The sequence below is a fragment of the Lottia gigantea genome (genome assembly GCF_000327385.1).
Source record: "Lottia gigantea unplaced genomic scaffold LOTGIsca_43, whole genome shotgun sequence".
Lineage (NCBI taxonomy): Eukaryota > Metazoa > Mollusca > Gastropoda > Lottiidae > Lottia > Lottia gigantea.
Genome location: NW_008709504.1, coordinates 68,471 through 81,295, shown reverse-complemented (window position 1 = coordinate 81,295; position 12,825 = coordinate 68,471). Strand labels below are relative to the sequence as shown.

Sequence of the window (12,825 nt, the reverse complement as noted above, 5' to 3'; positions counted from 1 at the left end):
AGATCATATTATGGTCGGATTACTAAATCGTATCTCATGCTGTAGGAACATGTTTCGGCATCAGTTATGAAATCCTCAACAGGGCATCGAAGTTTCAATCAAATTAGCCCAACCCCCCCCCCCCCCCTCCACCCTTCCACCCCCTCCCACCCCCTCAAAATATGAAACTGTTATATAATTCCAGTATATCAAATATAATTATTTTAAAAATGGTTTCTATCATGTCTAATCAATGTAAATTAATTAAACAGGATTCGTTATATCTCCATTGATTATTAATATCCAATATAATCATGATTCTCTTTGATAAATCAAGACTTTCGTGTGAGAGAAATTAACTCTCTGATTATTGTCATCATGGATATGAGAGCGGGTTAAAGCTCAGTCGGTTAGAGTGTTATAATCTTGACGTCATTGTCTTGATAACGTCGAATAAATTCAGGTTTGGTTTTAATCGCTGTGAAAGTTAGTCGCCTTTATTCCAGTTGACCCAGCTGTAATTGGAGCGGATAATCCAAAAAAGATCAATGTCAATAGCTTTAATCCACGACCAGCTGACAGAATATTCGTGAAGTTCTGGTATTATGCGTGTAAACCATGATTCTTACTGTTTTCAATGTCACGGTGTTAAGTATAGAATGTATCCATTAGTCCGATGGGGTGCTGGTTTTGAGGGGTTTTATTATATTTTTTTTTTCGAGGACCAGCTGACAGAATATTCGTGAAGTTCTGGTGTTATTTGGTGTCAACCATGGTTCTTACTGTTTTCAATGCCATGGTGTTAATGTATAAAAAGATTGCTCTTGTATTTTCCAAGGACTTTGGACAGTTAATAATCCAGCCTTAGACCAATCAACTCTCTCTTTACACCACTCAGTAGCGAAAAGTAGGACGTAAAACTCCATTTTGTTCCGTTGCCAACATACAACCTTTTCATGAGTGTAAATTCAAACACATGACATTTCCCCCACCCAGTTGACAATCTAGTCGCTACTCAATCCTACCAACCCAGTGAAAGTGTAAAATATTAAATGTGTTAAGAAGTAGTGCTCAGTAGACCGATCACCAATTGTTGTTGATGGTTGAGGTAACATAGCTTCATGTGATATTAGTTCCAGTCTGTGAGTCGAGTTAAACACTGTTTATTGTTACTGTAGGCCGTACTATGTCTCCTCTTTCTTGCTTTAAGCTCATTAGAGAGTCGAAAAAATCCGTGGTACTACTTGGAGCAACTAGTTCATTTGATCCCTAGTTTTTTTTAAACAAATCTAGAATAATCTTTGTCAATTACATTCGTATATAGTAATGGTTATGCCTTTTGATTAAGTTTAACACAGAACAAACCTCTACAAGGCCATACACAAGGAAGAGTGGACGAGAATCAGGTTATCTCACAAAGAGGTTTTGGCCTAGTACTAGCTGGTAGACAGAATCCTCCAGAAATAAGTTGTAGAAACATTGCCAAGAGGCATGGCATTGGCCAGCTGGTAGATTGGATTCTGAAACGATTACCAAAAGGTTTGATCAATGAACATATAGTAGAAAAGATCCACGACAACATTGTTGTTATCTTTATAGATATCGTTACCGAGTTCCAGATACACATGATCCTTAAGATGTTATTTAAGTTAAAAGTAATAAAAATAGGGAAATATGCTATCTTGTTTTCTAAATTTTTCTTTCATCGATGTACGTGATGTTTATCTCTTTCCCACTTGAGATTAAATTGAGGAACCTCTTGACCATGCATGTTTTATTTCTGTGTTTAATCACTGTATAAACATCATCTTACCCAGGAGGTACTTCACCTTAAAGGCACGGTAACATTCATGATGGCACTCTGCGCTAGCGCCTATCAACTTCTTTTTTCTACTAAGGCAATATCTGGTTGATTCTTAGGAATATATGTTACATTGGCTTCTTTCTGGAAATTCTGGTGGTAAACATGAAATGTAACCAGACTGCCTTCGCTAAGTTGTCCTTAAACCAATGCTTACATTTACATTTGTGGTTATAATGCAAGCTTTTCGATCTCGACTGAGTTGGTGAATAGTTTAAAATTAATCTATTTTTTTCCTAGTTTCTTTAAAAAGAATAAATTTACAATCTTTATGACAGTTTCATTTGTGAGACTATCTAAAGCTCTACTGAATTCGAGAAGGGTACAAATTGGATTTTTAAATTGCTCATTTCCCTATAAAACAATATCTTAACAATCCCGTCTGTCATTTAGCGAGTCACTGAATTCGGGAATACAACTCTGAAATAGATATATTTTTCCTGAGAAAACAATACAATTATAGAACAATAGGTTACCTGTTCCAAGTGTGAGATTGTCGGTAAAAGATGAAAGGATTTATAATGACAGGTAGAATCGTTATTCTGATTGATAGACTCTACCTGATATAACATCTCGTGAGTAATAGAATCTATCTGTCAGTCAAGACGCTGGTGATCTGTGCAAAGATTGGTAATGGTTGGTTCACAGCGAGTCAGTGAATCTCTGGTTTATCTGCTCAAATGATTGACAGTTGGTGATTAGAGATGAATACCCGATGTCACTCTGCATCTTTTTAATCTTTAATACCCTCAGAGAGTCCACATAGCTAATAATGTTTACTTGGTATTTTGTCAACACAGTGGCTCTTGAGTCTACCTACATAGCTAAGAATGTTTGTTTCAGGCTCATACGATTTGAATACCACAAACACGAATGTATCAATGTATAAGACGTTTGACTTAGGCTCAAGTGGGATATTCAAAGATCATCAAATTTCTACATTTCAAACAATTTTCCCACTGAAAGATGTAAAATACGAGAGAATGAGTTATTAAAACGACATGTGAAATGTTTGTAATATATCCCCAGGGGGTCAGTCCAGTCTGAGAGAGTAATATTCACCCAGAACCATGGGATTAGAATACAGCTTAGATAGAGACACTGGCTTGAATAGAATAATAATATAGAGGATTATTTATTCTGATATTGAAACTTAAAGGTATACAGTCTTCGAATTATTGTGTTGTCAATTCTTTTTGAGCTACATATATCATTGAAAGACGCAAAATTCGACTTTATGCTAGATAGAAGATTGTTTGGTAAAATATAAGTTTTCTGTAGAATGGAACAAGAGTATACAGACCTATAGTGTCTAACAAGCGAGCCGATTGTTTGGTACAATGACAGTTTTCTGATGACAGAATGGGACTAAAACAAACCAACTTGCAAGAGAATCTGGTACAATGACATTTTCTATGTCCAAGTCGCTAGAAGATTGTGTGGTACAATGAACGTTTACTGTATGCAACTAGGTAGCGGATTGCTTGGTACAATGACAGTTTTCTGTGTCCAGCTAGCTAGCAGATTGCTTGTTACAGTGACAGTTTTCTGTGTCCAGCTAGCTAGCAGATTTTTTGGTACAATGACAGTTTTCTGTGTCCAACTAGCTAGCAGATTGCTTGGTACAATGACAGTTTTCTGTGTCCAACTAGCTAGTAGATTGCTTGTTACAGTGATAGTTTTCTATGTCCAACTAGCAAGCCGATTGCGTGGTACAATGACAGTTTTCTATGTCCAACTAGCTAGCAGATTGCGCAGTACAATGGCAGTTTTCTATGTCCAACTAGCTAGCAGATTGCTTGTTACAATGACAGTTTTCTGTGTCCAACTAGATAGCAGATTGCTTGGTACAATGACAGTTTTCTATGTCCAACTAGCTAGTAGATTGCTTGGTACAACGACAGTTTTCTATGTCCAACTAGCAAGCAGATTTTGTAGTACAGTGACAGTTTTCTGTGTCCATATAGATAGCAGATTGCTTGGTACAATGACAGTTTTCTATGTCCAACTAGCTAGCAGATTGCTTGGTACAATGACAGTTTTCTATGTCCAACTAGCTAGTAGATTGTTTGGTACAATGACAGTTTTCTATGTCCAACTAGCTAGCAGATTGCTTGGTACAATGACAGTTTTCTATGTCCAACTAGCTAGCAGATTGTTTGGTACAATGACAGTTTTCTATGTCCAACTAGCTAGCAGATTGCTTGGTACAATGAAAGTTTTCTGTGTCCAACTAGCTAGTAGATTGCTTGGTACAATGACAGTTTTCTGTGTCCAACTAGCTAGCAGATTGCTTGGTACAATGACAGTTTTCTGTGTCCAACTAGCTAGCAGATTGCTTGGTACAATGACAGTTTTCTATGCCCAACTAGCTAGTAGATTGCTTGTTACAATGACAGTTTTCTATGTCCAACTAGCTAGCAGATTGCTTGGTACAATGACAGTTTTCTATGTCCAACTAGCTAGTAGATTGTTTGGTACAATGACAGTTTTCTATGTTCAACTAGCTAGCAGATTACTTGGTACAATGACAGTTTTCTGTGTCCAACTAGCTAGCAGATTGCTTGGTACAATGACAGTTTTCTATGCCCAACTAGCTAGTAGATTGCTTGTTACAATGACAGTTTTCTATGTCCAACTAGCAAGCCGATTGCGTGGTACAATGACAGTTTTCTATGTCCAACTAGCTAGCAGATTGCGCAGTACAATGGCAGTTTTCTATGCCCAACTAGCTAATAGATTGCTTGTTACAGTGACAGTTTTCTATGTCCAACTAGCTAGCAGATTGCGCAGTACAATGGCAGTTTTCTTTGTCCAACTAGCAAGCAGATTGTGTAGTACAGTGACAGTTTTCTGTGTCCAGCTAGCTAGCAGATTGTTTGGTACAATGGCAGTTTTCTGTAGTCAGAATGGGACTAGATCATACCAAACTAACGTGTTCAACTGGCTAGTAGATTGCTTGGTACAATGACAGTTTTCTATGTCCAACTAGCTAGCAGATTGCTTGGTACAATGACAGTTTTCTATGTCCAACTAGCTAGCAGATTGCGTGGTACAATGACAGTTTTCTGTGTCCAACTAGCTATCAGATTGCGTGGTACAATGACAGTTTTCTATATCCAACTAGCTAGCAGATTACTTGGTACAATGACAGTTTTCTATGTCCAACTAGCCAGCAGATTACTTGGTACAATGACAGTTTTCTGTGTCCAACTTGCTATCAGATTGCTTGGTTGAATTGCAACTATGTAGCAAGCTGATTTAAAATACTATATTGAGTTGTATAATGTTTTAATTGCTCGATACATTTTATATTTATAAATTATAAACAGAATAATGAGATATTGTATAACTTTGTATCTAAATGTTTACTGATTTGATTATAATGCTAAATTATATCGATTTCTTTATAATAGCTATGCAAATGTTGATACGATTCGGAGTTTAGTTCATTATACACTATTTATTTAAACTTATACGCTTCGTTTTTAAATAGAATCTAATCGAGTAAAGTTGAATAAAGAGATTATGCATATCTAGGAAAGATTTAAAATCTAACCATGAATATTCCTCAATAGAATAAATAACACAGGTCAGTAGCATGGAGGGCGCGGTCAATGGGACCCCCGGAGTAATTTCTTAAAAGTTTCTATAAACACACAGGCACAGGCTTTGTGATGTATGTCTTGATTGACTCGTTAAAATATTGAACACCCTCCACCCCACCGCTCTCGCCCTCTCCACCTGTGTAGGGATCGTTGGCTAACTACAGGCCTGAACTATTCAGGTTCAAGCAAGGGATCTCTAGTTGATATTTCTGCTCCTTAATATGTACAGCCTTTCTGTCGATGGCTCTGATTGGCTCTACAATCTGGTGTACAATCCAATCAAATCGCTGCAATCTCTGAAACAAGAAAGATGGTTTTTGCATTTAAGATACAAGTACGAAGTTTATAATAGCTTGACATTGTCAAGATCGGTTGTAGAATGACCACAGGCTTGTCCACCGGAAGATTTATCCGGCGTGGGAGACAAAATCTGAATCAACCTTATTAGCCACAATATACTAGACCATAAACATTGCACCTAAATACATAGAAATTTTCATTTAAAACACGTTTATTATCGACAAGAGTAAACAATAAAACCAACAAAACAATACAGTTTTATACTTGTCAAAAACATAAAATACAAATCATAACTATAAGTTTGTGAGCTAAACTAGAAAGATCAAAAACACTTTACGAGCTAGACTTGTTAGTAAATTGTTAAATTTATGTGAATTTGGTGTGAAAAGTGAAGCCGAATCGACTCGAAACTTAACTTTATGGCCTCTTAACTTGACTTAATACAAAGAACTAGTAGAGATTTGTAGAGGGCTTGTCTGTGGTTAATATGATACTTAGTTTTATTGTACTCGGGTATTCAAGTAAAAGAGGATTGTTCTTCAATACTGAGTTTCTGTTGATTGTGATTAATATGAATAAAGAGAAGGAAAGGCTACCACTACAATTGAGTTTTACATCCTACTGTTTGTATCTTATTATTTATATGCTACTGTTCTGTACCTTATTGGGCTAATGAAATGAAATGAGGTTTTATATCCTACTGTTCTGTACCTTATTGGGCTAATGAAATGAAATGGGGTTTTATATCCTACTGTTCTGTATCTTATTATACTAATGAAATGAAATGGAGTTTTATATCCTACTGTTCTGTATCTTATTAGACTAATGAAATCAAATGAAGTTTTACATTCTACTGTTCTGTACCTTGTTGGGCTAATGAAATGAAATGGAGTTTTATATCCTACTGTTCTGTATCTTATTGGACTAATGAAATGAAATGAGGTTTTATATCCTACTGTTCTGTATCTTATTATACTAATGAAATGAAATGGGTTTTATATCCTACTGTTCTGTATCTTATTAGACTAATGAAATCAAATGAAGTTTTACATTCTAGTGTTCTGTATCTTATTGGACTAATGAAATCAAATGAAGTTTTATATCCTACTGTTCTGTATCTTATTAGACTAATGAAATGAAATGGAGTTTTACATCCTACTGTTCTGTATCTTATTAGACTAATGAAATGAAATGGAGTTTTATATCCTACTGTTCTGTATCTTATTGGACTAATGAAATGAAATGGAGTTTTACATCCTACTGTTCTGTATCTTATTATACTAATGAAATGAAATGAGGTTTTATATCCTACTGATCTGTACCTTATTGGACTAATGAAATGAAATGAAGTTTTACATCCTAGTGTTCTGTATCTTATTGGACTAATGAAATCAAATGAAGTTTTATATCCTACTGTTCTGTATCTTATTGAACTAGACTTTGAGAGGATGATCAGAATGGTGTACGTGTGACAAAGCGATCAGCTTTCACTGTCTTTGATACGCATAATAATATACCAAATAGACTCTTTCGATCTTAAAAGACTGGTAAATCAAAATAGTGAAATGACTACTAACTCGCAGAAAAAGACAAGAAATCCCATTCGAATCTCTTTAAGGCATGGGGTTCAATCAACTTGTAATTAAATATTGTAATGTGCAACCAGATCTTTTTATAATCTGTTCTGTATTTCAAACACGCTATACTGTCATCGATATTGCCTCCGATTAAAACTACTAATATTAGCCTTTTTTACTTTCTACTTCTACTTGATTGATTCAGATGTAAGATTTAAGAGAAAATCTCGGAACATTCTTGTGAAGCTCTCGGCCATTTCTCTACATTATTTGCAACGTGAGATTTTTTCTTCTATTGTTTATATGTTCCATGGTTATTTTCAGCCATATTCCTTGCACTTGTGTAACTTTGAATCTGGATTATTTATGACACACCAGGTATATCTACTGATGGATATATGTTCTTATTGGCCATGTTTAAAATTCTTAAATTATATGTTCATTCTAAGGCGTAGTGTCACTTTATATCCCCGCAGCCCAAGGATTAATCTTGAGCCCCTTTCATTCCTTTCAAAATGATCTGGTCCACGTGGCAAAAAAGTAAATCGTTCTCGCCTCGGGCTAGCCAAGATTAATATATAATTTCAACTTATTGCCACGTGAAGCATTTATAATATCCGATATGGGGATGATTAGACCAACCCCCTGCTAACTATTACGGATTAATTGAGAGTTAGGGATAGAATAAATTAAGATGGTAATTTGGTGAGAAGACCATTATAGTTTGTTAATAGACAGATTGGCTGAGTAATCAACCAGTTTAAGACGCTCTATCTCACAATCCTAACTCAATCCCAGGAGATTACAGGAGACCAACGACACTTTACCAACCTCCATCAGAAATCAAAAAGGCGAATTCCATAATGGAGAAAACTGACAAATACTGAAAACTTTGTGTTACAAAAGAATTATACCTCTTCAGGGGCATTGGTGATGAAAGTGGTTCTTGATTCGAAACTGTAGCCCCATTTACTTCTCACTATGCCCCCCCCCCCCCCCTCTGCATGTGCCAGTATGTGCATCTTTTAACCCAATAAGGCATTTTGAAAAATGTTTCACCACCATGCGGTCGATGATGTTGTGTTGATTTCGAACACTTTGACAATGCTGTACGAAAGGAGTCGGAGGGTATTCTACTGTTGCAATGCTGCTAGACCATTTCTTTAGCGATAGTGCTTACGATTCCGTGTCATTTCTATGTATTGATCGAGCCTGGAGGCTAAGGGCATCAATAGAAGACTCGACATGCAAGAATATTCTGAAATGAAGAAACCTTGCGACCTTAACAGCTTCTCTCAATGGCGCACGAGCTTTAAATCAAGAAGAATTCAAGTCGACGGAAGCAAGAACTAATAACTCTTATTCTGTCATCGCTGTATTAAGCTTTATGGCTACATTGTCCACATGAACTTTGACCTATCGTTAATAAGGTTCAAATCGAAGTTGACCCCTACAAGCCATTTGATGTGCTAAAATTCCAATATATTATCACTAACGATGTCAGCGGAAATGGCGACATTTTGATACCTATAATTGTCTTGGCTATAAATTTTATATTAAAGCATGCCGAGTCATTAACAGATATTGGGACTGTCGTGATGAAGGGAAGCAATCTAGTTAACATGTTTATTAATGGATGTTCGGGAACGTGTTGCTTTTTTAAAATCCCTAAATCAACTCAGTTGGATTGAATCAGTTTATTAAAGACTTCCATGGCAGGTCTCTTATTGAAAACTTGTATTTCTTGACCAGATGCCTTATTTCAATCAAAGTGGAAATATGTTGAGTCGTTCGGATGAGACGATATACCAAGGCCCTCGACAGTTGGAAATCGAAAACGAGTAGCCCCATACCGCTTGTCTCTTTACACACTTCGTGAGACTGTCTTTCTTCAAAAGCCCTTCCAGATGTAGAAAAGTTTCTTCAGGTAGATCACAGTGGCGTTTCTATGGAGGGGAGGGGGCATGAAAAGACCCCCCCCCCTTACATTCAAATTTTATTATCATTTTACATAGGGATAGAATGGCCTGTCCCTCCCGCGTCCCCCTGGAGCTGGAAATTTTGTGACCCTGCTCGACACCCTCACCTTATGTTTTTCTAGATCATCCTTCCTTCCTTTCTCGAATTCTAATTACTTATTTCATAATTGGGACTTGGCTTTCAAAACGGGATGCCGATTTTACAATGTCATTCACAAAGCCCCTTAAGGTGTCTCAAAAGAGCAACAAATCAGCGATCAGCGAATCCCACAACACTAATATTTGTCGCGGAAACTTTTTCATCTTTATCTTGTCGACAAATTTTAAGTTAAACTTGGTGTCAGGTGTCGGTAAAAAAAACCCTTCAGTGTGATATAATAGTTCAACTTGACAGTAATATTCCGAGGTTCAAATCAATCTTTGTAATGAACAGCTTTGACTAAAAATTGGAAATAAAAATTGAACAAAAACGATGGAATGAATCGCAAGAGAACATCGGCAGGTAGATTACCTACCAAATTACAATCAAAAGGAGCAACGTCAAAAGAGCCGACAAAATCAATGAGGTAGAGGAATGAGGTAAAAAAGAAGTGCGATGGCAAACTTTCCTCGTCGGCCATGACATCTTCATTTGCCTAATGTTGAGAAATATTTCATTTTGCAAGGTGTCCATCGATTTCCTTTGTCCAATATGCTGAAGAAAAGGAAGACGTAAAACTCCACTGCTTTCCTTTCTGAGAACAACAAATGAATGAATGTTTTTGTAAATCGAGAAAGTGTAGGCTAACCAAAGTCTGTGTCAATAAAAATCCCGCATGGCAGTCAGCATAGTCCGAAGTCTTTTGGCTTTTTCCGAGGCAGAAAATTGGACGTTAAACTATTTCTGTTCCTGTAAGTCTTCATGGATTTTCTATGCTCAATTCTAAGGTAAAAAGTAGGACATAAAACCCCATTTCATTTCATTTTCCCAAATCTGGATCAGAAAAGTAGGACGTAAAACTACATTGCTGTCCTTTTAAATACAGACCCGCAGTCAGACTTGATAGTCCGGAGAAACTAGTAATATATCTGGGGGAGCAATAGTGTATGATGTTCAGTTGCTGTAATGGACTTAGTCGTCGGTTGTCAGAATTTTTTTTCAGGCGCCCCCCCGCCCCCCCTCATTGCCATCCCACCCGCATCAACTTGCTCCCCTGTAGCCACGGGTCTGTTTAAATGAAAATCGGGAACGCGGATCGGATGTGGAGTTGAAAGAAACAGCTGTGTATGTTTCACACGTTTCACATACTTTCCACATACGTTCCACTGGCCAGGCAAACTAAATACCAGTAGTAGTGTTATCAAATAGTCAAATTGCTTTTATCAGTGAGCAAACCTTACATATAGTATACAGTACTGACTGTACGCCGTGTGGAGTAGTTCGCTCGTTCACGATAGATCATTTACTCACCATAGTCAGTCAATAACACACGTTTTTTTATTCTAACTCGTGGTGTGAGCATAGCTACAGCGAGCGGAAGTTTCGTTCTGTGCTTTTTACATTAATAATTGGAATTACGTTTAAAGTTTAAAGTTTTATGAGTTATATTAAGTGTCTATACGAGTTATAAGAAGTGTATATCAAGTTTTAAGTGTGCTTTATCAATGACCAATATGTATGTAATTACATATCTAACAGTTAATACTGATTTTAAATATGCGCCAATGTCGATGTATAAATAATTTGTGAGTTATACCCCATGGCACAAACCACCGCGTTGCTCAGGGCAATTTTTGGAAGTTTGTATTTTTCCGTAATTGTGTGTAAAACGGTTAAAATCGGTGTTATTTTACCCTTCAGCGGAGATTATCCATGGGTTTTACCGAAATCGAAACCGGCTATTGAATATGCCTTGGAAACGGTCAGAAACAGGCCCGAATTTCTGGAAAATATTGACATCCATGTGGAATATGCGGACTCGAACTGCTCAGAAACCTTGGGTCCACTGGCCGCCATAGATATGAAAGAATCGGTCCACGTGTTTATTGGACCCGCGTGTGATTATGCCGTAGCCCCTATTGCTAGATTTTCGTACGCCTGGGATATCCCGATCATCAGCGGAGGGGCCATGGTCGGGGCTTTCGAGAATAAAAAGGAGTATAAGCTACTGACTCGAGTGATGGGTCCGTACGCACGGGCCGGGGATTTCTTTTTCACCATGTGTCAGAATTTCCAGTGGAATCGTGTAGGTCTGTGGTACCATAACTATCCCCCGGGATCGACTAAGGGGAAATCTAATTGTTTTTTTGCTCTGGAAGCTATATATATGAAATGGCAAACTATGTACGGAGTTGAAGTGTGGAATCGGGATTTTGACGAGGACAATGTCAGACCCGGTGATCATGAAAAAACTCTTCTACAGGCCAAAGAAAATATTAGAGGTAGGACACAGGTTTTTTGTCAAATATTCACGACATCAGCCCCTTTGCCCCTCCCCACACAGATCAGCAGTAAGGGCAATAGTCTCCTCTAAATACTCTTAACGCTACCCCCTAATGCAGTTTCTATAACACAGTAAACGTATGTCTACAAATATTAAAGGCCAATGAATATTATAGGTGAAAGAGATAAAATATGTTTAATATCAACAAATTGAAAACGCAAGGAAATCACTAAGGTGGAGTCCGATCGGCTTTATGACTGGATCGTATCACCAACTAGAGCGGTAGGAATCTGCGATCATCCAGTTAAACACAAATGTTAGCAGAATAGCTTATGCTAACTGCGACGGATCTGGAAATTTTTCACTTCTCCAACTTCTGTAGGGATGCGGGCTGAAATAGATCAGTTGTCTGAAGATCGCATAGCGTGAAACTCTGAGAAACAACATATTTTTGTTAGATTCTGTTTTAATTTTTTACAATATTTCTATGATTTTTATGTAAATCGCCAATCGACTAGAGTCTTGTTTTAGAAAGGCATATTTTATATCTAAATCTAAGAATTCATTCATGCAAACAAAATATTGATCAAATGTCATCGATTATATTATATAGAATATAGATAGATTAAAAAAAATAACAAAACACATACATCAGACATTAATATTAATCTAAATTCAGAATCGATCGACATCCAACAAATGTAAAAATTAAATAACAACACCACTTGTAAAAAATAAAAAATTAAGTCAGCCCGAAGCGGAGAGAAAAACAACTCTGAATTCATGTCTAAGAGTTGTAACATTTCTCGATCTTTAGCTTCCCCCGGCAAATCATGGCCTCGAATACTCAACAAACATATTTTCTATTAACTTCTACAAAAGATAGGCCTACATCTTTTGCCTAAGGCCTGGAAATTTAAGGGAACAAAACACGTCTCGGACATTCATATGGAATCTTTTGAACGAAAAATATTACGATTAACAACAACTTTTACACGTGTTAAAAGCTAAATCCAGAATGGAAAAATTCCAAATGTGACATTTTATCAAAGTCTTTCAAAAAAGAAATTTGAAATCTAATGCCTGTTTTGCAGATGA

At 36.9% G+C, this 12,825-nt stretch overlaps 2 protein-coding genes across 2 annotated transcripts in view; both read left to right on the top strand.

Moving 5' to 3' along the window:
• Positions 1–3,332: 3,332 nt before the first annotated feature.
• LOTGIDRAFT_164006 (hypothetical protein) lies at positions 3,333–4,811 on the top strand (the record flags this gene model as incomplete). The annotated part of the gene is made up of 1 exon (XM_009060505.1): positions 3,333–4,811. The coding sequence occupies one exon, from the start codon at positions 3,333–3,335 to the stop codon at positions 4,809–4,811; it is 1,479 nt and encodes a 492-aa protein (XP_009058753.1).
• Positions 4,812–10,723: 5,912 nt separating this feature from the next.
• Positions 10,724–12,825, top strand: part of LOTGIDRAFT_191857 (hypothetical protein) — a gene marked incomplete at its 3' end in the record, with an annotated part of 65,536 nt that continues 63,434 nt past the window's right edge. Inside the window, exon 1 of the mRNA XM_009060504.1 lies at positions 10,724–11,725. Within this exon, the coding sequence (XP_009058752.1) occupies positions 11,044–11,725 (682 nt within the window). The remainder of the gene's footprint in view (positions 11,726–12,825) is intronic.